Source organism: Piliocolobus tephrosceles, chromosome 10 (genome assembly GCF_002776525.5).
Source record: "Piliocolobus tephrosceles isolate RC106 chromosome 10, ASM277652v3, whole genome shotgun sequence".
NCBI lineage: Eukaryota > Metazoa > Chordata > Mammalia > Primates > Cercopithecidae > Piliocolobus > Piliocolobus tephrosceles.
In genome coordinates, this window is record NC_045443.1 from 105822255 (window position 1) to 105847458 (window position 25204).

The window sequence follows — 25204 nt, forward strand, 5'->3', positions numbered from 1 at the left end:
GACCTCCCCACTGCTCACAGCAAGAATGGACCTTGGAGAGTGTCATTTCTGGGGTGCATACAGTAGGCAGCTTAATCCCACTGCCCTATGCCAATCCCAGTTCATGGCAATGCTTTTGAGAATTCTTTCTTTTGTGCTTTGAGTCAGTCAAGGCTGGTCTCCCAAGAAGCATAAATTGCTAGTCCAAGGCTGTGTGGAACACAGCATGTTCTGTCCACTAAGAGAAAGGGGTTCCAGGCCCTTGAGTCCCAGCATAAAACACTGTTCATCCCCATGCAAAATGCAGTGGGAATTGGCAGATGCTAAAGAGGTTCTTGCCTTTATCTTCAGAAGATATATTCTTGGGTGCCCCTGGGTTGAGAGGGCCCATTGAGGGGTTCCCGGGTGAAGCTCAAAGCATGCTAGTCTCCCTCTCATTCATCGAAGTCCTCTCATTCATTGATGACATCTTGGTAAAGCTTCTATGGCTGGGGTAGGAAGAGTGGCCTGCGTCTTCACTTAGAGCATTGACCAGGCGGGAGAAGAGGGCCACCTTGAACTTCTTGAAGTCCTGACCCATGAAAACATACAGAATGGGGTTCATGCAGCTGTTGGCAATGGCGAGGGCAGTGGCCAGCGGCAAACCCAGGCTGAAGACAGAGCCAGGCATGGCAGTGTGGTGGAGCTCTAGGAGGTTGAGTGTGTGGTAGGGGCACCAGCAGAAGAAGAAGGTAATGATGATGGTCACGATAATCTTGAAGGGCTTCTTGGTCTTGGCCAGGCGGTTGCGCTGCAGTTTGCAGACAATGGTGAGGTAGCAAGCTGTGATGATAAGGACTGGGACCAGGAAGCCGCAGAGGAAGCGGGTGACAGTCACCACCATGTGCCGGCTATACCCCACAGGGTCCATTTGGGAGTGAGCGGGCCACGAGGAAGACCCAGGTGTGGACAGGCTGAAGTTGTTGAAGCAGGATATTTTCCCATGCAGGTTGGCCGTGTCCCGGAAGACGAGAGATGGGGAACTCAAGAAGAAAGCCAGGACCCAGATGACCATGCAAGCCATGTAAGCCAGGCGAACACTGCGGTGATTCTGGGACCAGACAGGGAGGAGCACAGAGATGCAGCGGTCGAAGCTGATGACCGTCAGCAGGAAGACACTGGTGAACATGTTGTGGATGAGAAGGAAGTTGCTGATCTTGCACATGGCTGTCCCAAAAACCCAGTGGTAGTCCATGGCGGCATAGGTGATATGGATTGGGAGGAAGACATTGAACAGGAAATCTGCCACTGCCAGGTTGAGGAACCAGACTGTGTTCACCGTCTTCTTCATCTTGAAGGTGGCAATGATGATCACCAGACCATTGCCCAGAATCCCGAGGAAGCAGACGATGCTGTAGACCACCACCAGGAAGATCCTGGTCACCCTGGCTTCCAAGGGGGATAACTCCTCCAAAACCACAATGGAGTCTAAATAATCAGGGTATTCATCACCATAACTGATGGAAGTGTTGTAATCTTCATCCTCCATTCTCTGCAAGAGAAGACAGGCACCATTAGAGGAACCCTAGAGCTGGCTTTAAGAGGTTGACCGGCACCAGCAAGACCAACAATGTTCTCCCTGACTCTGAGCAAGTCCAGTTTTGTGATTTAACCATTTCCTTCTTTGCTATTTTATTTATTGAACAAATGCCTCTCCAGTACCTCCCACATGCCAGGCACTATTCTAAAGGCATTGCATCCTATACTCTCTTAATCTTCACAACAACTCAGTAAGGTAGGTAGGTTATGAGCCTCATCTTACAAATGAGGAAACTGAGGCACAGAGAGCTTATGTCACTTGTCTAAAGTCCTACAGCTAGGAAAAGGCAGACCTGTGACTTGAATCCAAGCTTCAGAGTCTATCCTTTTGACAACCATGTTTTCTGCCTGCCTGGGGCCCTCTCTTCCTCTAGAGCCTAATGGGGGAGACAATTTTTCACCAAAAAGTCCCTCAAATAATGGGAACATTGCAATAATGGAAAGTGCAATGAAGAAGAGGTATGTGGTGCTGTGAACTTGATTCCAACATGCTTCTAAAACCGAGTGGACAGCCTCGTTGTGATCCCTCTGTGCACCCAACCTGTCAGTGATCACTGGTCCCCTTTGGAGTTCAGACCACAAGGTTTCCTCACCATTCACTGTTGTGTTGTGTGCAGCTCTCCAATGTGAGTCCTCAGCCAATCAGTCCCAGTACACAGCTAGAAACACCTGCAGGGAAGAAAATAAAACAAAAGCAGCAATTGGATCCAGGTCTAAGAACCAGAGGGTTGAGTGGACCCAGCCAGAAATAAGATCTGTTTATTCTTATTCCCATTTTACAGAGAAGGAAGCCGAAGTTCAGAAAGGCTGTTACTCAGCCAAGGTTATGCAGCGAGAAAGGGATGGAGCCCCTTGAACCTAGGTCAACTGACTCTACCCAGGTCAAGTGCTGGACCCTTCATTCTAACCACTCCTCTCCCCCAGCACATCCCTAGCTGACAGCTGGAGTCAGGCATGAGTAAAGGAAGACACAGAGGAGGAGCATGGATGGCTCAATCCACTACCAGGTTGGGACCCAAATCCACTACCAGGGCAGGACCCAAAAAATACTGTTTCAGGCAGTGTGAGCACAGAGAAAATAGAAGAAGATCCGCACAGAGTACCTGCTATGTGCCAAGAACTTTTATTCCTTCTTGTTATTTAGTCTTCCTGGGGACTTTTCCAGGCAGGTGTTATTACTTTTGTGTTAAGAATTAGGGAGACTGAGGCTCAGAGAAAGAAGCATCGTTCTCGCTGGACTTTCTCTGGGCCCGATGGGAACCATGAATGAGATGCAGGCTCTGAGGCCACAGCAGTCTGGTGTGAAGACAGACACAAATATATCCACCAAGCCTCTGCTGTGCCGACAACTTAAGTGGCACTTCAAGCAAGCCCCATAACAATCTTGCTGAGTATTTTTTCCAATCTACAGGAGAACAAACATATTCTGAGGAGTTTGCAAGTTTGCAACATCTTAGAGGCAGTGATCGCATGCAGGGTTCATACCTAACCCCAAACCCTTACGAGCTGTGTGGCTTTGCACAAGTGATTTCTCTTCCCTGAATCTCAGTTTTCTTGTCAATAAATGGGAATTCTCACTTCACAGAGTGGATACAAGAACTAGAAGCATCAGGAATGTGGGGCGTTTAGCTTGGTATTGGCACATAGTAAGCCCTCAATAAATATTAGTGACTGCATTATTGCCTAGAGGTGCACAACTGATGAGAAGAATTTAAAACCAGGGCTCTGATACCCCAGAGCCCATGCACTTTTTTCTGCTGCTCAAGATCTCCCCATCTTGTCAAATGGGCTCCAAACCAGATATTTCAGCTTGGTGAGACTGCGAATCGATGCTTCATTATAAATAACTCCAACCTTCCTGCACACAAATTCATTACTGATCCTTATGAGCTTAAGGTTATACTTTATTACATAGAAGTCATCTTTTGCTTTTATTAAATAAAAGCCACTTGGAAAATTCCATTGAGGGCTTTGCACTCAAAGGGCTCACAATCAAAGCTTGGGTGTCATCCCACTCTACGCTGGGACAATATTTCAGTAGTGCCCACCACGGGGTCCCCAAGGGTTTCCTGTGGCACTGGAATGCAGAGAGAAGATGGGGACACTGGAGCTGGCCTCCCGTGACTGCAGAAAACCTGACAGGCATGCATGACCATAGTGGGGAATGCATATTGAGCTCTTGTGTATGCCAGGGACCATGCTGAGCTCTCAGTCCAGATGGTCTCACTTTAACCCCATGAGGGGCTACAGCAGGGCTCAGAGAGATCAGGACCCATGCCCAAGCATACAGGCAGGGGCTGGAAGAGCTGGGATAGGAACCACATCTGCAAAGCCTGGGCTCTTAACCATCACTCCACACTGCCCCTGAGACCATGATCTGCTCAGATTGATGACCATCACCAACCTTCCTTTTGGAAGAAATGACGAAGTTGTGCCAGACTATGCAGGCACCAGGGATGAGGACATGGCCTTAGTAGGGTCCCTTCCCAAAAGGAGCTCACAGGTACAAGACAAAGAGACAGTGTTGAGGCTGGAGCAAGACTAGAATGCCCCCCAGAAGCCCAGAAGAGGGGCTGTTACCCAGCCTGGGAGTCTGAAGCCTCCTGGGGCCAATGGCATCTGAGTTGAGTTTTAAGGACAAGTATGAGTTAAGAAGGTAGAAGGCACAGAAAGGAGGAAGGGCATGCCAGGCATCGCCCCATCTCTGACCTTCCCCTCCCTCATTGACAGTGGGCTGGGTGTTTGAGTCCCGAGAGGAGGTCGAGGAGGATCTGAGACTCAGGACTGAGTGCTCTGCACAGCATCTGCAGAGATACAGCCTGAAGCAGATGACATCATGTCGGGCTCTCTGGCTGGGCTGGGAGCAGCTTGGGGTCAGAGGCCATGTTTTTTCATCTTAGACCTGGGGCCAGGCTGGGCTGGCACAGAATGGCGCTGACATCCTCCGGGCATGTCTGTCCTTCCACCCCTGACTCCTCATCCTTCCAGGAATTGAGTGGATTCGTGTCCCCTGTTGGTGCATTCCCCTCCACCCCAAGACCCCCCTCTCTCTCTGGAAGTGTAAGGGAGGCACAAGTCACGGGTTTGCTTTGAGCCTCTGCTCTGTCCTAACACACATCCCTCCTGTCCTGAGCACATTTCTGCTCCCAAACCAAGCGGAAGAGCAGACTCTGGGGCCCAGTCAGACTGCCTGCATCCACATCCTGGATCTGCAGGAACTCCCCTGTGACCTTGGGCAAGTCAGTTACCTTCCTTGCAGCTCAGTTGTCTTATCTGTAAAATGGACTTGATAATAATAGCTCCTATCTCATAAGAGGATGGTTGTGAGGATTAAGTGCTTGGAACAGGTCCCTTTATGGGATAAGCACTATATCGTTGTTATTGTCATTGTTATTATTTCTCAGGCTTCCACTCTTAACTCCCTTCTAAAATGGTCTTTGCCTGGGATGCTGGGATGAGGCTAGGAAGCCAGAGGACCAGTGAGTTCCTGCCCACTTGTCTCTTCAGTTGTGGGATCAAGGGCAGGTCAGAAAGGGACATAGAGGCCGGGCACGGTGGCTCATGCCTGTAATCCCAGCACTTTGGGTAGTTGAGGTGGGAGGATCACTTGAGGCCAGGAGTTTGAGACCAGCCTGGGCAACATGGTGAAACCTCGTCTCTACTAAAAACACAAAAATTAGCTGGGCATGGTGACATGTTCCTCTAATCCCAGCTACTCAGGAGGCTGAGGCAAGGGAATTGCTTGAACACAGAGGTGGAGGTTGCGGTGAGCCAAGATCATGCCATTGCCTGGGCGACAGAGTGAGACTGTCTCAAAAAAACAAAAAAGAGGGACACAGGGAAGGATTTTGCTTCTCTAAACTCTAATGTCTCAAGTGGGGGTAAGAACACCTCCCTCGTGCTGCTGGGAGAATCGTGTGAAGACAATGAAGGCTTTGCCAATTGTGAATTGTAAAGAGCTGTCAAATTCTAGTTACCCAAATTCCTTAAATTCTCCACAAGCAGGAAGCTTATGAAAAAAGTATGTGTCACTATATATACCGCTGACCCTTGAACAATACAGGTTTGAACTGCGTGGGTCCACTTATATGTGAATTTTCTTCTGCCTCTGCCACCCCTGAGACCGCAAAACCAATCCCTCCTCTTCCTGTTCCTCAGCCTACTCAATGTGAAAACAGTGAGGATGGAGACCTTTGTGGTGACCCACTTCCACTCAATAAATAGTAAATATATTCTCTCTTCCTCATGATTTTCTTAATCACATTTTCTTTTTCTCTAGCTTACTTGATGGTATGAGTATGGTATGCAATACATACGACATAAAAATACGTGTCAATTGGTTGTGTATGTTAGTAACAATACTTCTGGTCAACAGGAGGTTATCAGTAGTTAAGTTTTGGGGGAGTCAAAAATTATATGTGGATTATTGACTGTAAAGTGAGTTAGCTCCCCTAGCCCCTAACTTGTTCAAGGGTCCAGTGTACATACATACAGTTAACATATGCTTGATCTCTCACTGTATGTGCTTTGCAAGACTCCGTAATAGCCCTGTAAAAATAACTCCTATTTGCAGATAAGAAAACTGAGGTTCAGAGAGGTGAATACACTTGCCTGGGGCCACACAGCAGGGAGCTCTGACTCCAGAATCTGACTTCCAGGGATCCCAAGTGAAAAGGCTCTTGGGCTCCTCCTGTTTCCCTGAGGGATTATCCGCTCTCATCCCAACCACTCGGACCTCTGTAAGCCTCAACCTTCAATCCTGATAGCCCAAACCTTTGTCACACTCCTGGTCCTGCCACAGAGCTGCCTTCTCTGAGCCACCTTCACAGATTTCCCTTCATCTCCTCCTCAAGGCCTCTGCAGTCAGTTACCACATGAAAATCACACCTGCAGTGCTGTGTAATTCCTAGTCAATGATGTTGCTCACTGACTCCCTTGGGGTACCCTTTATGAAGCTCTCTGCCCAGTGAGAAATATGAGAAATACTCTGGAGGATTCAGGATAAGGAACAATGTTGCTTCTCTTGAGGAACTGGGTTGATTTCTCGCTCTTGATCATCCATAGTCTACAGCTGATCACATTTCCCTTTTTAATGTGACCACAAGGAAGCTCAGAGTCATGTTTGTTGGTCAAAGGCACAGAAACCTCTAGGCTGCAGGTTTCTGCACTGGTTTTGGTTGGTCCTTATGTCTACATCCAATTATACTTTATATTGGTTTTACTTCCTTGCAATAAGTAATAATTGACTGGGTGCACATGAGAGCCCAAACACTGTATCAAGCACTTGCACTGCATCAGCTCATGCATCTCCAACAACCTCCAGGAGTAGTACTGCTATCACCCCCATTGTAAAGGGAGGAAGCGATGCTAGTGTCACAGACTTCAGCCAGTGACAGACCCACATCTGGGTTTACTCTGACTATGAGTCTGGCTCTTCACCACACTGCTTACTGGAAAGGAGAACACATGTGCCGATGTCTGTTCACACCTTTCCTGATGCACCAGGCCCTCCAGCTCCACCCTACAGGGACACCCTCCTTGTTGCTCCACTTTTCCTAGCCCCTCGGGGAATTCACCCTCCTGGTTTTCAGGATAGTCTAGCTGAGGTCTGGGGCGCGCACACACACACACGGACACACACGGGGGTTACTCCCCAGAGACCACATCATTCATCACAGCCCAGGCAGGCAGGCTGGCCTGACAGCAGTCAGTCTGCCTCCCTTTCCACCCTCAGCTGCCCAGAGAACCCAGGGGAAGCCCATTCTCCAGGCCCAGCACCAAGATTCTGCCTGAGACCCTGAACTCATACTGGATGTGGCCCCAGGGCAAAAGCCACTGCACCCTTAGCCTCCTGAGTTAGAACTCCCTCAGCCAGTCATACCGGTCCATTCCCTGGTACAGTCCCGGGAGGGATCCAGAAGGGAATGCCAGGGAGGAGGTGGCAGCACAAGGCCCACGTGTGGGCGGCAGGAGACTTGCTGTGTCACCTGAGCAAGCTGCTTCTCCTCTCAGGGCCTCAGATGTGCAATCTGCAAAATGGGGATGATAACAATACCCACCTCACCTGCGGTGCAGGACTCGAATGAGCCAAGATGACAGGAATTTGGTTTTGGAGTCAGGACTGGGCAGCAGACAGTCTCGAGAACACTTTCAGCTCTGGGATGCCCTGCATATGCCTGCACCAGGTGCTCCTCCCAGCTCATCAGTCTTGCCAAGAATGTCAGAGAAAGACCCCGGAAGGTCAAGGCCCCAGAGGTCTGAGAGCTGTGCTTCGTGGGACAGGCATGAACTGGAACAACTGAAACTTTTCTTGACCAACACATTGACTAGGTGGCAGTCTCTAAAAATCAAAATCACTTTTTTTTTTTCAGTGTAGGAGTTTCCACTCCCTTTTAAATTCCTTCTCTAAGCTCAACCTCATCTCTAGCAACCAGGTTCAGGGATCCTCCCTAGGAAGCATCCCCTCTCCCTCCTGTAGTAAATGGAAGGATGCATTTACTCTGCACTCCCCACTCCCCCAAAATGGTGCATCCACTAGAAGCTGTCAGTGCGACTTTGTTTGGGAAAAGGGTCTTTGCAGCTGAGATTAAGGTAAGGATCTCATGAAGAGGTCATTTGGGTTACAGTGGGCCCCAAATGACAGCTACCGTATAAGAGGAAAAGCAGGGGAAGATTTCACATGGACAGAGAACAGAAGGCCATGTGGGGATGTAGGCAGAGATGGGAGGGATGCTGCCCCAAGCCAAAGAACATCTGGAGCCACTAGAAGCTGGAAGAGGCGAGGAAGGATCCTCCCCTGGAGCCTTCAGAGGGAGCATGGCCCTTGATTTCAGAGTTCTGGCCTCCAGAACCATGAGAGAATAAATTCCTGTTGTTTTAAGCCACTCAGTTTGTGACTGTTTGGTATGACAGTGCTGGAAAACAAATACACGCCCCATTCTGGCTCCTACAGGATCCTGCTCACCCAGGTGGGGCACATGGCATTTATGTGATTATTGCTGGCTTATGCATCTGATTAGATAACAAGTTATCTGAGGACAAGAACTGGGTCTTATTCAGCTCCATTTCCTCAGACTGGAGCAGAATCCAGGCACCAGACAGGTCCTCTGGATATTGGGCTTTGTTCGGTTTCGTTGGACTAGGGCGCCATGTGGCTTGAGCTTACTCACAGCATGGTAGCTTCAGGGGAGTGGGCTTGTTGCCTGGCAGCCCTGAGCTCCAGGAGCAAGTGTGCCAGGGAACATGGTCTTTTATAACCTATCCTTGGGGGTCAGTGCTTGGAAATCACATAGGGGTCACTTCTGCCATACTCCTTTTATAACTCTATTTTGAAATAATTACAGACTCACAAGCAATTGCAAAAGTAGTACAGAGAAGTTCCATGTACCTATCACCTAATTTCCCTAATAGTAATATCTTATGTAACTCTAGTGCATTACCCAGAATATTGTTTGATGAATGAATGAATGAATGACTGAATGCTTTTTTTTTTCTATCTCACTAGGTCTGTCTGGATGTTACAAATAATAACAGTGACATTGTTGATGCCATAGAACATAAAACAACACAACAAAGGGATTAAGGGCCCAGAATACTGCTTCCCATCCATCAGGGCTGGACTCTTGCTCCATGACCTGTGAGCTGTGTGACCCTGGGCACATTACTTAGCCCTCTCTAAAGCCTCCATTTCAATATTGGTGCAATGGGGATAATCCAAGGAGCCACCTCCTATGGCTGTTGTGAGAATTGAAGAAGTGGTATTGGTGAAGCATTTGCAGCACTGCCTAGCATAAGGAAGTTCAACATTAATCATTAATAAAGTACTTCCTTTGTGCTGGACAACGAGCCAAGGAGTTTATCCCATCTCACCCAAGCCTCATGATCACCCTACAGGGTTAGGACACAATTGTATGCATTTTCAGACAGGGAGGGACACAGAGGCTTGGGGGGCTGAAATAAGCCCTGTGAAGCACGTTGCATCACTGTAGAGCAGAAAGCCAATGTTGTTATTTTTGTTGTCAGCAGTGGCTCTGACCACAATCAGCGTCCACCCAAGTCTTTTTTTTTGTTTTGTTTTTTTTTTTTTTTTGAGACGAAGTCTCGCTCTGTTGCCCAGGCTGGAATGCAGTGGCACAATCTCGGCTCACTGCAACCTCTGCCTCTGGGGTTCAAGTGATTCTCCTGCCTCAGCCTCCCAAGTAGCTGGGACTACAGGCGCACCCCACTACACCCAGCTAAATTTTTGTATTTTTAGTAGAGATGGAGTTTCACCATGTTAGCCAGGATGGTCTCGATCTCCTGAACTCGTAGATCCGCCCACTTTGGCCTCCCAAAGTGCTGGGATTACAGGCATAAGCCACCGCGCCCGTCCGTGTCCACCCAAGTTTTCTATCAGTACCTGGTTCTGACTCTCACTCTGTCCAGTTCCCCAGGCCTCTCCCTCTGCTGCAGACCATGTCTTACCTGACAATGCCACCCAGGCCACCTACACAAAAAAGCCCTACTATGTAACATGTGCTCATCCTCCACCAGCCCCCAGCTCAGAGCCTGGCACATAGTAGGCACATAATAAGCACGTGCTTTACTGTTGCTGGCATCATAATTTATTAAACACCTACTATGTGGCAGGAGCCAAGCCCATTAGAAATGTTGTCACAGACTGTTCCCAAACAACCTTGCAAAGGGGATGGTATTCTTCCCCATTTTACAGATGAGGAGACTGAGGTTTTGGAAACATATACAGCTTAATGCCCATGTTGTTGCTGTTGTTGTTGTTGTTAGTGTTACTATTTGTGGCTCCACTCAGTTGCTCATCTTGTGTTTGCGAATCCGAACTCCACCTCTCTGCCCTGAAGCTTAGCCCACGCGGGGGCCCAGATCCCACCCTTATAATGAGCTACACACACATACACAGGCATGCATGCTCACACAGACACACACATTCAAATGCACACACACACACTTCCTGCCTCCAATGGAGGAAGATATTTACAATCTCCAAACCCAGAAAGGATTGCTATCTAGCGTACTCAAGGAGCCCCTTCCTGCAAATCCAAAAAACAGCGACCCTAACAGGACAATGGGCAAATGATAGGAACGGGCAATTGACAGGAGGGAAATCCCCAAACCCAGGCATATGACAAATTGAAGATCAAAGAAATGCACATGAAAGCCACGACCAGATGACATTCTACACCTTCTAGACTGGCAAGAACTAGAAAGCTGCACGCTTCCCAGGTTGGCCAGGTGGGAGCACAGGCACCTCATGCCATGCTGCAGGTACCTGCGAACTCCCTGTGATGGCTCCTGAGTGAATACCCAGGCAGTGCCCCACCTCCCTGCAAGGAAGTACACAGGGAGATGTCCACGTGCATTGTTTTCAGATATGTCTTCTTTCCCTAGAAGCAAATTCTCAACTGACGATTCTGGCAAAAGTGATTCATTAAGGAAGCATTTCAGGAAAAACGGGTGAGGGAGTGAGGAAGTGGGAGGAGGCCAGGCAGGGGTGCAGCATCCCACAGAGTCCTACAGAGGGTGGCCTTGGCTCACGCCCATCAAGGACCCTGGGAACAGTGCAGGTCACATTCCAGGAGTGTTTGCATGCCTCCACCCTGTCCTGGAGTGCGCACTCCCAGCCGCTCCCAGCCTCTGAGGTCAGTTCGCCAACAAAGAGCCACAGGTGCTGGCTTTTGGGACCCTAATAGTGCTGCCCTACATTGAGAACGTGTCTGCAAAGCAGCAACACATGTTTTGCAAGAATCCAGCCAAATAGCAAGATACACATTGAACACATTAGAACGGCTCCATGGGAGAGAGGGTGGGAGGGGTCACGGGACTAGGAAATAGGGCTACTGGGAAATAAGCGCTATGAAGAAAGAAAATACAAGTGCAGAGGCTTCTGGGGGCCCCTGATGGAGAAGCGGAGGGATGGAGGGATGTAATTACGTCAACCCTCCCTCCTCTCCTGAGGTCCAGAAAACCCCAAAACAATCAAACGAACACTCCAATCCCTGCCTGGGGCTCATGCTTGGGTGGTGCCCAACTCAGAGTCTTGGTTACTGAATCCCTGACCAAGCCACAATAGCCAGGCAGGGGGCCAAACACTCAACCCTCAGAACCCCACCCATTTTCCCCGTTAGGCGGGAATGAACTTGGACCAGCCAACGGAAGTAACGTCAGCCCAGCCAGGAGCGGCTGTGCAGAGTCCTGAGCCCCAGTCCTTCCTTGCCAAGCCCAGCCCCTGCAGAGGGTGGGATGGTCACCAGGCAGATGATCATGTCCTACCCACACCCCCGCTGCTGGACCCTTGGTGGGACAGGGACAGGGCCTCAAGGTGGCATCTGGCTCCTCCTGCCATGCAGAAAAAAACCCTCGAATGGACATTATCGGCTTAAGTTTTATTAAACAAATACACATACAGTCCTCTGTATGGTTCAGCCACTATTCTAAACACAGCTACTAATGAGAAAACAGGCATAGAGAAGGTAACTAACGTGCCCAAGGTCACATAGAGGGCTCAAGCAAGTAAGGTAGGTCCAATTAACCATGCTGAAAGAATGCTCAGAGACAGGCTTCAAACCCAAAGCCTGCTGAATTGACAAGCTCACTCTGTCCACTGCCTCGCCTCCTTGAAACATTCCACAAAACTCTAGCTTTTGCCCCAGTGGAACCTCCCAAGGGCCCCCAAAAAATCAATCTGGCAAGATTTGGGGTGTGCATTTTATAGACGGAGCAAGGCAAAGCTCCAGGTCCTCTGCGATTTTCTCCCCCAAGGTCCGTCTGCCTCTGGTTAATAGCCTGAATGCGAAATGCCTCCGATCTCGGTTACAGGAGAAGCCCTTTGGAGGCGGGAGTCATTCATTTATTCATCCATCCTCCAAGGACATGTGGAGCCTTCTGCGCCCCAGTGCTGGCATGGCTGCTGGGATGCAGCGCACCGTGGGTGAGAGCACACCTTTTCTCTCTGCAGCCTCCCCCTAACCCTGCAAGGTCTTGGCATCAGTCCCACTTTACCAACGGGGATGTCTGAAGCCGAGGCAGGGGAGCGAGTAGCTTGCCTCACACCTGCCTGGTTGGTTGATCGATGACCGTGTCAAGCAGGGATTGCAGGGCTGGCGGAGATCAAGGTTGGGTGTTTACCCTCCAGCTCCTTCCCTGTAGGGTCTCCATGGGTCGACTTGGCCACAGCTACACTCTCCAGGCGCCAAGAACCACTGCTCCCTCTTGCCCCTCAGCCTAGGGACAGTGAGTTCTCCTTGCCATTACCAGGACTGGGATTCAAAAACCGAGTTCATATGGATCCAGGGCCCCACCTCCTCTGGCTGTTCCCTTGCCGGTGTGTGTCCTAGGGGCTCAGTGTACAGCAGAGCCGGGGGCCATCTGGGCAGCAGATATTTGCCTTCTGCTTCCTCGATTAAACTCCTTTGCCCAGTGGGTTCCTTACGTCGCAAAGCACTGGCTGCTTTTGTGCCCTGGTCTGTCCGTCCTTCGTCTCTTTCCCTACTTCCACCTCTGTCCTGTTCTTACTCTCTTCTGTCTCATATCTGACTTGTTTTTTCTGCCTCTCTCTCTCCCCTGGTCTCTGTGTTTGCCTCTTTTTGTTCCTGGCCCTCTCCATCTATTCCATCTCTCTGCAGTCTCCCTGTCTTCTCCGTCTCCACCTCCTCCTCTTTCTCTTCCCATGTTGCCTCCATCTCCTGCATGCCGGTCATTGGTCAGCCCTCCCCCTCTGACAGGCTCAGCTGCCCCTCACCTGCAACATTCCTCACCTGTGCGCCCAGCCAGCCCAAGCTTCCAGCAGCCGCTCTGTCAATCTGCTGTCTCTTTCATCGGAGCCTACCACTAACGTCTTCCTGAAAGCAGGCCACAGGCCAAATGCAGGGGCTTTATCAGGGCCTGTGGGCGTAAGAGCCCATCAGGGAAACTGGAAACATTCCTTGCTCTGCAAATGACCATGTTTGGCCTGGCTCCTGTCCCCATCTTCTCCCCACATGACCCACCCTGACCGTCCAGCCAGATGGCTCAGACACCTCTCCTCCAGTTCCGTCAGCCTCCAAAAGTTGCTGGGAGGCCCCTCAGAGGACATCTCTTGCAGCAGGGGAAACTAAGACCCAGAGAGTGCATGACCCTCTCTAAATCATAGGCAGGAGGGACTTGGTCTCCCTTGCTTATGTTACATCCCCAGAGCCCAGAACTGTGCCTGGCACTTCCGTAACTTGTGCCTCAGTGTGGTCCACATAGACTGTTGCATAGATTTGCAAATAGAGAATCAGAGAGGTGAAGTGACTAGTCCAGATTCACACAGCCTTTAAGCATCAGCTCAGGATTTGAACCAAGGACTTTTTGACTCCAAAGCACAAGATCTCTGCCTCAGCCAGCAGCTGAAATGTAATGAGGCCTGCCAGTCACCACTCTTGCCCTCAAACATGTCTCTTCGGAGCAGCATACCAGCCTCCCCCAGGCCTGGACGACTGTAGGTGCTGATGCCTTTGCCTGCTGCCAGAGTTTCTGGGCTCGTCCTGTTCACCAGATCTCCTACCCTCCAGGGCAGAGAGAAGGGGCATCTCATCTCCCAAGGATGGCTCCAGAGACACCTCCACATCCCTGTATCCCCAGGCTCTGAGTGACTCGGGAACCTGGAAACCACACAGTGCCTGCAGATGTTCCAACCACAGGCCTGGCTGCCAGCCCCAGGACAGAATTAGCTCCGTGTCAGGACAGAATTTCCTGCCTGGTCCCACGCCCACACGCGGGAGTTCGCACTGAGTCACTGCAGCAGGGCACAGTGGCACGGGCGGCCTAACAGACTATCCCATTTTCTTTAGGATTTGGAAGGGGCCACGACGGAGTTTAGGACTCCATAAGAACGGGCAAAAACAAGGAGCTTATGCCCCTGAACCCAGACAGCCCACCAGGAAGAGCAGCTGATGAGCACACGGACACAGGGAGACCCCCCAAAATATTCACGCCACTGCCTGGCATCCTCCCATTAGAACACTACTCCTTGAGCCTTAAAAGCGTTTCCTTCCTCCCCGGGGATCTCTGTGTCCAGATCCCTGTCTATTCTGTGCCCTACAGGCTGACCTGCTTGAAAGCTCAATAGGCTGTTTGCCCTCTGACCTCTGGTTCAATCTACAACTGCAGGCGTGGAGCATGCGGTTGGGTGCAAACCCTCCAGCTCTCTCCCTGTCAGGGGTGTGCGGCCACAGTCACGCTCCTTGGGTGCTCTAGCGCCTCGGTCTAGGGGCAGTGAGTTCTCGCCTTCACTGGACCTGGAGCGTGGTAGGGATCCCTTGTACTGTCTACCCTTTTGTCAGTCCTCCCCTGACTAAGTTCTCATTAATCACCTCATTTGAGTGGGTTGTCTGTCTCCTGCCAACACTCTGACTCAGAAACCAGACTCTCCACGCCTCCCCCTCCCTACCTACCTCCACATCTATCAACAAGTTCTTCCCATTTTGTCTTCCCAACAACTCACAAATCTGGGCATCACCTCTGCTTACCTATGTGGCTACCTGGGACTCCTAACTGGTTAGAAACCTATCTACCCAGTACACAGACAATTTTATTCCCAGTAGACAAATCTTTTCAAGAAGCAAACCACATCGTGTCACTCCTTGCTAAAAACCTCTTAGCACCTCCTTGTTCTTAGAATCAAGACCAACGCCTTACTATGGCCGGAGCAATCTAGACCCTGCCTAACTGAGGACTGAGCTGAGGCTCAACCCCAGACCCAGACTGAACTCCGACCAAGTTCCATGAGAACACGTCATTGCAAACTCAGCCTCATTATCTTATTGGACACCCAGCTGCCCTTTTACCATCTCCCCAGCAGCCATTCCTAGCCACAGAAGGTCCCCAACAAGAGCACTTGATGGACATCTGTCCTTCCAGGCCGGGAAGCCCTGTAGACCCCAGTAATGGGTCCCGTGCACAAGCCCTAAGTATCTTCCCAGCCACCCAGCTTGTGCCTCTCCCCATAAACACTGCCCCAGCCCCTGAAGCTGCCCTATAAACAAATTTTCTCCCCTGCGCATATCCCACTGGACTGGGAGGCCCAGCACCATATTTTGTTAATCCCCTGACGTCAGGCTTGGGTCCACTCATGCAAATAATCCCCAGGCTATGAACACATTGTAGCTACAGGGCAGCTGGTGCTGGGGCTGCTCACGGCTTGCTCAGGATGTGGTCGAGAAGGCAGCTGGGGTGAGTGACTTCTGTCCATGCTGGGAGCCAGCCTGTGGTACGCACTTGGTGTGCTGTTCTGAGTGTGGGCTTGGAGTCTCAACTCTGGGAGGTGGCAGAGGCCCCACGTGCCTTCAGAAGCGCCCCCGAGAAGTTGCAGTTCTCTTACAACCAGGTCAGCACAGCTCACCCTCTGCCCTTGCTTCTCTTCTCTGTCATCCTGAGATACCTGGAAAGTGGCAACTCAAGCAACTTCCCCAGCCACAGGGTCCCAATCTGCCAGGGTGCAGGGAGAAGGGCGCAGAGGTAGAGAACCCAGACCCATCTGCTCTGCAGCCCTTGTGTTTAAGTCCCATGCCTCTCTCCTTCCTTCTCTGTTGCTCTGGCAGATGAATGAGAAGAACATTGCACCAGGTCCCCCAGACTCACACAAGAGCCCTGGCCAGGTATACTAGATGCAGGGGGCCATCCTGTGAAGGAGCACTAGACCCTGGAGTGTCTGCGTTAAATAATATCAATAATAACCACTGTAGTAACTATATTCTATTGAACACCTACTATGTGTGCCAGGACATTGAGAAGCCCTTTTTGAGCATTATCTCACCCAACCCCATGAGACAGTGGCCCTTATTATGTCCATTTTAGAGCTGAGAAACTGAGCCCCAGGGAGGTTAAGGGTCTTGCCTCACAAGGTCAGGAGATCGAGATCATCCTGGCTAACATGGTGACACCCCGTCTCTACTAAAAATACAAAAACAAAATTAGCCAGGCGTGGTGGCGGGCGCCTGTAATCCCAGCTACTCAGGAGGCTGAGGTGGGAGAATGGTGTGAACCTGGGAGGCAGAACTTGCAGCGAGCTGAGATCTCGCCACTGCACCAGCCTCGGCGACAGAGCAAGACTCCATCTCAAAAAAAAAAAAAGAGTCTTACCAAGGTTATGTGGCTGGTGAAGGGCAGAGGTGGAATTTGAACCCAGATGAAGAATCTCATGCTCTTTCTTTTGCAACGCACAGGCTCTACTTAGCAAATGTCCTTAAATATATCCCTGACTCTTTGGCGCTTCAATTTCCCCATCTACGAAACAAGGAGGGTTGGAGTTGATTATCTCAAAATTCCCTCTCAGCTTTCAAAAGACACCATAACTGAATGAACCAAGCATCTATTTCCAGCCATGGGGCCAATATAAAAACACAGCACGACTCTGCTCCATACTGTGTTATCCTGGGCAAGTTGCTTTACCTCTCTGAGCTGCACTGGAGTCACCTACGAAATGGCAATAATAAAACCTTCCTTTCAGGAAATCAGGTCAGCAGGAGGGTCTGGATAAAGGGATCTTCTGGGACCCTGACAGCTCTAAGATCTCTGGGCCAGAGGTTCAAGGTTGATTTACGTTCCATCTGTCCCGCCACTCCAAGAGCGAGACTGGGGTCCTGGCTGCCTGCAACAAGGTTGTCTGATGCATCTCTCATTCCAAGCTGCACGGCAGCTAAGAGCCCACTCTTGGGAGTCAGCTAGACCAGGTTCAAAGACCTTTCCTAGCTCAGTGACAGTGGACAAACTGCTTCTCCTCCCTGAGCCCCATCTGTAAAATGGGCTATTAGTACTTCCTTCCTGGGGTGAGCATTAGCGTGTCATGACACAGTGATGTGGACATGGCACCTGGTACACAGCAGGAGCTCAGCAAATGTCTGCATAGAAAAACCAGCTTGTGATGTGTCCGTGAGCCCCTGTCCCACAATAGAGAGGACAAGGCTGAGTCCAGCTGGCTGATTCTGCCCAAAGGAAAGGGCTTTGTTTCCAGAAATTAACAGAGCTCAGAGAGTAACCTGGATAATGTCTAGAAGCCTCGGGAGGAGAGCCAAGCCGCAGGACAGAGATGCCTCTCAGCCTCCTCCCAGGCCTCTTCTGCCCCGGGCTGGATGAGGAAGCCATGGCTTCTGCCATTCCCATCCTCAGCTCGGCCTCCCACCTCCCCGGCATCCCTACATCCTCTGCAAGAGGCTCTGCAAAGCATGTTTCACTTTACTCAAGTCCCTCAGTTGAAACCAAGCTATTATCTGGCCTCAGTCAGGACAGGGCATTAACACCTAACAAGGACAGGGCATTAACACCTAACACCTAGCCAGGCCCTGGCTGGGTGACCTGGACCCGCTCTCCACACCTCCAAGTCTCTTTTTCCACTTCTGGGGCATGTGGACCACCCAACATACCATGATGGTGAAGGAAAATAACCTCTGTGGCACACCTAGAAAAACAGCCAGCCCTTTGTCAGGTCACATACAATGGCACTTACCCGTTATTCTCATTTCACAGATGACAAAACCGAGATTCAGAGTCAGTGAAGTGAGCAAGTGAGCACGTGGGTAGAACCCGGAGCCCCAGGCTGGGCTTCCAGCTTCTCCCTTGGTTTTCCATGGAGTCATGTTACATATCGTTTGGAACTAGGTTTCAGATCTAGCTCTAGCACTTCCTGGCTGTGTGACGTCATACAGGTTACTTACCTCTCTCAGCCTCAGGAGCCTCATGTGTAGCATCTGTCTCAAGGAGTTGTGAGGATTCAATGCAACGAGGCTGGTGAAGGGCTTGTCACCACCACAGCCACTGCGTTAATAGGGAAAGGGGATTTCTTTCACAGGGTGAAACTGAAATGTGTTTCTACTGCTCCCACGGTGAAGCCCAGGAGAATTTGGCAGGGCACAAGCCCCTTCCCAGCCCTCTCCTCTGCTCATTCCCTGAGCACATCTGGTCCAGCGTAGCCCTGCCCGGACCTCTCACTGGCCGCTCAACAGCCTGTTCCCTCAACAGCAGGCCACCTCGTTCTGGAGACTTCCTGCCCCCATCTTGAGTGTTCCCCTCCAGGGCTCCTGTTACTGTAGGAAGTGTGCTCAGCATGGGCCCAGGGAGCTGGGAATGAGGTTTGGCACCTCTTCTCGGGAGAGGTCAGAAAACAGAGGTTTTACTGGAGGGTGAGGACGGGTAGGGCAGGGGCCCCTCCAGACAGGCTGACTCAAATCCCTCAGGAGGCTGAGAAGCTTCCGACAAGACAATCTTGACGTTGGGCTCAGCTCTGAAGGCCAAAGATTATTCCTTCCAATCCTCTAATCCTCCTGTTTCCCTTCCTCCATCCTTCCAAGAAATAGTCATTAAATTCCGATTATGAGCCAGGCCCGGATCTGAGTACTGGGGGTTGCAGCAGGGAACAAACCAGACACATCCCTGCCCTTGGAGTTGGGGTGGGGGCGGGGGTTGTCAGGGGTGACAGATGCTAAACAGTCAAGTAAACAAATACATAATAAGGGAAGCAAACACATCTGGAGCCAGACTGCCTGAGTTTGAATCCCAGCTCTGCTGTGTGACCATGGGCAAGTCACCACACCTCTCTGGGCCTCAGTTTCTTCATCTGGAAAATAGGAGTCATCATAGCTCCTCCCTCACAGAGTTGTTACAAGGATTAAATGTTGGTAATGGGTTTATGTTGGTAATGTTTTAGAAGCATCTTGGTTCATCTGAAGCTCTACGTAAATGCTGAAAAAATAAAATGAATATAAGAGCAGGCAGTGATTTGTGCTGTGAATAAAATATAAAGAGGGTCATCTTTTCAGAGAGGCTTCTTGGAGTGCTCTCTCTAAAATAGAATTCCCCTCTGCCAGCATTTATGCCCTGTCCCACCTCTGAATGGAGACCTGAATACACAGAGAGGGAGACATGGGCTGGTGTTGCGCAAGAGCAAGGAAGAGCAGATGCAAAGGCAGGAGGATCGCTTGAGCCCAGCAGCTCAGGGCTGCAGTGAGCTATGATTGCACCACTACACTCCAGCCTGGGTGACAGGGTGAGACCTCCATCTCCAAAAAAAAAAAAACAGTAGTGGGCAACATCTAAGGGTCACACTCCTTGCCAGATGCTGTGGGAGTAAGATAGCCCAGCCACTGCCTTCATGTACAGAAAGTGGGTGCAGGAACAGATCATGGCACAGTCAGTATTCTGAGACGTCACCTAAATGCCAGGCTTCCAGCAAACCGGCCATGCTGGGCTTGCATTACAGAACAGGGTTATCCACAGTCCCCACCCCTCCCTATTTTCCCCTGGGGTAATAGGCCAGTTGCAATTTGCCATTGAGTTAGTCCAGGGTCTCTGCTGTGGCAGAAATAAGTGCAATCCAGTGAGAGAAAGAGGAACCAAGTCATTCTCACTTTCAGCTTCCAAAGGAGAGCACATATTTCTTTGTGGACATGAAAAGTGTTCATAAATGGGTCATTTGGGTCTCCTGCCTGGCCCTGTTGGTCACTGAGTGTGTGGCCCTGGCTCTGCACAAAGTAAAGGGAAAGGGCTGGGGAAATCAGGGGATGCTTCCTGGAGGAGGTGGCATTTGCCAGATGGAGCAGCCGAGGGAAATGACATACCTGCAGAGGCACAGAGGCTCGATAAAGTGTGGATAGGGGCTGTGTGTGTGCGCACGTGTGTGTGTTTGTCTTAGGGGAGGGGAGAAGGCAGGAGATGTGGCTAAGGAAAGAAGAGAGTTTCAGATTGTGAGATCCCTGCAAGCCATCAAATTTATCCTATGGGCAACAGGGAGCCATGGATGGTTTTAAGCAGAGGGTGCCATCTTTCTAAAAAGATTCCAGCTTCTAACCTCGGTGGCTGATGTGGGGGCTGTGTTGAAGAGGAGAGGCTGGAGGCAGGAGAATAGCAAGAGGCCTGGTGAACTGAGGGCCCTTCTGCCAGTTCCAGGCTGACCCAGAAAGTGCAGTTTTTGGAGGTTCCGGGCGTCAGGATATCCCATCAGAGAGCCGGGAAGCCCAGCAATCTCTATTTTTCTTGAGGATTTTTCCTCAGCCCACAGGGACTGGTTTGTATCCAGAGCCATTTCCATGGCAACCACCAATGCTCCAAGAAAGGTCTTGAGTGAGCGGAGGAGTGAGGACCAGAGATACTCAGATGGGTCTTCATGGGAGAAGCCAAGTCACAGAGAGGGGCCCATACTATCCAGTCCTGGGGGCTAGGAGCCATCTTCCCCTGGAGTCCGTGATGCCACAGATAAGCTATGGTTGCCATGGTAACACTGAGTCCCCATCCCTGGGCCTCATGGACCCAGGGCCTTTCAGTAGGGAGGCAGTGCCGAGGGGCAGCCTGAACCTGCAGCTTACCAGGCACATCCCAGGACATGTGTGTGAGGCAGGTAAGTTTGAAGACCGCCTCCCCAGCCCCCGCCCAGGAGATGAGCAGGGTGCAGATGAAGGAGCAGTCTCTGGGGTCTGGTGTTGGGGTTCTGGAAAGGCAACCCCCACTGCAAATTGATGCCAGATACACGCTGCAGCTATGCCTTCAATTCCACCATCAGGGTCCTGCTTTCAACTTTCCCCCAGTGAACTGAAGTCAATGTCGTGATGACGGTGGAGAAGCAGAGGCCCACACACAAAGAGGAAGGAGCTTTTGGACACAGTTATACAGCAGAATGCGGCAGGACTGGGACTCAGATGCCAAAACCATTCCAAATATGTCACATCCAGTTAGTGGTTGACGTGAATGTGTGTATGTGTGCGTGTGAGATATTAACGCTTAAAAGTGCTAGGGAGACCGGGCAGGGTGGCTCATGCCTGTAATCCCAGCACTTTGGGAGGCTGAGGCAGGAGGGTCACTTGTAGCTAGGAGTTCAACACCAGCTTGGGCATCAGAGAGAGACCATGTCTGTAGGAAAAAAATAATAATAATTTTAAAAATTAGCCAGGTGTGGTGACACACACCTTGTAGTCCCAGCTACTCAGGAGGCTAAGGTGGGAGGATTGCTTGAGCACAGGAAGTTGAGGCTGCAGTGAGCTATGATTGCACCACTGTACTCCAGCTTGGATAACAGAGCAAGACCCTGCCTCCTAAAAAGAAATAAAGTGCCCGGGAAAAGATGCTAAGGGGAAAAGGCAGCAGAGAGGGAGAGCTGGTGGAGACAAGAGGCAACAGGAGGACGGGTGGGCCACTGAGCATGGGCATTAGCCTCCCTTCCCCTTGGACAGCCCAAGTGAAGTCAGTAACCCAAGGCCACTGACCCAGGACAGGGCTGCAGGACTCATGGGAAGTCCCAGGCTGGGGGCAGGGAGGGACTGCTGGGGGGACCTCTGAGGCCAAGTCCTTCCAAACCAACCTGCTCCCTGTGCTCAAGGAGCCCAGTACCCCTGAGCATGGTTCAAAGTACCTGGGCCTCTGCTCTTGCAGGTCCCTCTGCCTGGGGTGTGCTTTTCACAAGCATCCCCTTGCTCCTCCCAGCCTCACGTGCACAAATCCAGGCAGAGCAGGGAGCAAGGTGACAGGAGGAAAGAGAGCCATCCTGCTACGTGCCAGGCACCTAGCTGTGAATTTGACTTCCCCTCATCTCCTTGTGTCCTGACAACCCATCTTCCCCCTGGCCTGAGGAGCGGAAGAACATTACCCCCATCCCACAGATGTTGAAACTGAGGTTCTGAAAGGAACGAGATCAGGATCACCACCCAGTGCCTGGTGGAGCCAGGACTTGAACTCAGACCTGTGGGAACCCAAGGCATCTATACCCTATCACAGCACTTCCAAGCATCATGGATGGGCTGACGAGCCCCTTTCGCTACAAAGCACTCCTTCCTCCCTAGGACTTCCCTTACATCCCGCCAGCATAGCTTCTCCACGGGGAACAGCCCTCACCCGCTGACTGTCACGGGGTCCTCGGGTGCAGCTCTGGGGTGAGAGGAACCAAAACTGAGAGTCTGGGGCTGATGGAATCCACCCCCTGCTTATGAGGCACCAATGGCATACTCAGTGCCTCCACTCACAACAAACCTTCAAGGTAGATATTTTCTTTCTTTTTTTTTTTTTTTTTTTTTTTTTTGCGAGAGAGTCTGGCTCTGTCGCCCAGGCTGGAGTGCAGTGGCCGGATCTCGGCTCACTGCAAGCTTCGCCTCCCGGGTTTATGCCATTCTCCTGCCTCAGCCTTCCAGGTAGCTGGGACTACAGGCGCCCGCCACCTCGCCCGGCTAGTTTTTGTATTTTTTAGTAGAGACGGGGTTTCACCATGTTAGCCAGGATGGTCTCGATCTCCTGACCTCGTGATCCACCCGTCTCGGCCTCCCAAAGTGCTGGGATTACAGGCTTGAGCCACCGCACCCGGCAAGGTAGATATTTTCATTCCCATTTTTCAGATGTGGAAATTAAGGCATAGAGAAGCAAGGGCACTGGCCCAAGATCCCACAGTAGGAAGGGGCAGAGGAGAGATTTGAATCTGCGCTGTCCTGACTCCAGAGTCCACGTCTTCAGTGACGGTCACTGTCCTTCATGTTCTGTGGCTTGCCTGCTGCATGCAGGGCCCTGCGATCTTGTATCAGCTGTCCCCACCTGTGCATCTGTCCCCACCTTGCACATTCGCAACCCTACCTCATTGACTTGGGGTACTCAGAGACTCCAAATCACTCCCCCTCTGCACAGTCTCCACAGGCTGGCCAGACTCCCAAGGCAGGGGGGCTGCAGAGGCCTGTCCAGCCACATGGAGCTTTGAAAAATCCCAGAGCCCTGAGCTGCCCCAGGGTCCTCCTGCCTAGGCTGCTAGCCCCGAGCGCAGAGGCCTTGGAGCGCTCAGGCAGGCTCTGGCCCCTTGGAATTCCCTGGCTCCAGCCCAGGCAGCTGACAAATGGACTGGCACCACTGCCAGCAATCAGGACGGTGGAGTATGAGATCCCACCCTGTTCCCAGGCACAGGGAAGGAGGGACAGGCTGCCCTTCCTTTTGACCCCGTCACCAGGGCTGTCACTTCTCCCAAGGCAAAGCCCAAGCCTTGACCTAGGAGGGGTCTTGCTGGAAAAATTGCCCCCCACCCTACCCCACCCCACCTTCCATGGAAAACAAAAAGCTGCTTGAAGACCAGAGGAAATTCCAGAATCCTAAAAGTCATTGCTGGAGAGGCTTTAGGATCAAGGGGTCTTGTACCCTCATCTTACAGGAAAAGGGAAGTGGCTCAGTGCGGCTGAGAGCTTAAGCCTCACTCAGTTACAGCAAATCCACACACGAATCCCAGCTTGGCCCTTCCCATGCTATGTAATCTTGGGTTACCAAATCACAGACTCCTCATCTGTAAGGGGGGTCAATGTAAAGATTTCATGAGATCATGTATGTAGGGTGCATAGGGTGACCGACCAGTTGTCCTGGTTTGCCAGAAACCAAGGGGTGTCCTGGGATGCAGAATGTAAAGTGCTCAAACTGGAATGTCCCAGCAAATCAGGGCCCCCCCCCCCCCCCCGTCACTCTGTGAACATGAAGAGACTGGCTCCAACAAACCTGCCCTTTGGCTATTATGTTTAAAGAGAGCTATGTCTGGAGTCAGCTATCAGTGAGTTTGAAACCCCCACTAGCAGAACTTCTAGAAAGACTTGTCAAGTCTTTAGAAAGCTCTTCCTTTTTTTCGCTAAACTGACCTTGAGCAACCTGCCACATTCATGTCAGTGTTGGTTTAGGCCCCTGGAGTCACACAGGACGAGCCAGCCACCTCCCTCCCCAGGCAGCAGCCACTTCCTCCCTTTAATCTCGGCCAGCACTTCCTCTGCATCATTCTTAACCCCTTGCCAGCCGACCCCCACCAGGCCATCCGAGCTGCTCTCCTGGGTTGGGGAGGGGTGCCACAATACGTTTTTGCTTGCAGGTTTGTTGATTTTTTATTTTTGTTCACTTATATACTGGCGTGATGCAGCTGTGGATGGTGGCAGGTTCAAAAGAGGCTCATTAATACAGGGAACATAAATTAAAGTAAAAGAAGGAAGGGAAACATGTGTAGAGACAGAAAATGGAGCCACGGCTAAGGGTGAAATGCAGGGGACAAAAAATGTCCTAAATGCTGACAGTGGCTGGACCACACACTGGACCCCAGCTTCCTGAACGGGGGACCCAATCACGTGAGTCACACGCTCCTTGTGAAAAACCAAACCCACTCAGGGGGAATGGCAAGGCCTCCTGATGCTAGGAGCAGAAGGACTGTCTCCAGAAGCCTGTGGAGAGAAGACATGGGGGATCTGATCACAGAACGGGGCCTCCAGTTCCTGAATGTTTTAAGGGAGGCACCAAACACTCACTGACGGACAGCACTGCCCCAAACTGCAATTCAGTAAAAGCCGCTTTTCCTAGATGTGACTGTGAGTTTCAGTCTACGCAACCAGAGAATCCAAATTCTTTGGATTACATGCATTGCTGGTATAATCCAAAGAATTTTCTAGAATATCTGAGAAGGGGCCTGAACCGTGGCCTTTAAGTCATTCTCCCTGACGTTGTTTTCTCAGAACTTGGTAGCAGTAGCAGTGGTAAGCGGGACGCTACTCTTTCTTTTTTCCCCCCTCCCCTTTTTAAATTTTATTTTATTTTAATTTTTGGAGATAAGGTCTTCCTATATTGCCTAAGCTGGTCTTGAACTCCTGGTCTCAAGTTATCCTCCCGCTTTGCTTCCCAAAGTGCTAGGCTTACCAGC

The 25204-nt window shown here is 51.0% G+C and overlaps 1 protein-coding gene and 1 long non-coding RNA gene across 5 annotated transcripts in view; one reads left to right on the plus strand and one right to left on the minus strand.

The window, feature by feature from the left end:
* Positions 1–6: 6 nt before the first annotated feature.
* CMKLR1 (chemerin chemokine-like receptor 1) overlaps positions 7–25204 on the minus strand; it is a 50507-nt gene continuing 25309 nt past the window's right edge. For 2 of the 4 annotated variants that reach the window (XM_023196945.2, XM_023196883.2), the window contains 2 exons: positions 2151–2226; positions 7–1510 (listed from right to left, as the gene is read on the minus strand). In XM_023196945.2, coding sequence (XP_023052713.2) covers positions 392–1510; positions 2151–2153 — 1122 coding nt within the window. In that variant the 5' untranslated portion in view covers positions 2154–2226 and the 3' untranslated portion in view covers positions 7–391. Of the gene's footprint in view, positions 1511–2150; positions 2227–15727; positions 15751–18242; positions 18326–25204 lie in introns of those variants that run through there. The other 2 variants (XM_023197080.2, XM_023197020.2) reach the window with 2 other exon arrangements.
* LOC111530086 lies at positions 15658–24867 on the plus strand. Its single transcript, XR_002727715.1, has 3 exons — positions 15658–15762; positions 22173–22546; positions 22872–24867. It is a non-coding gene; the product is annotated as an uncharacterized LOC111530086 (long non-coding RNA).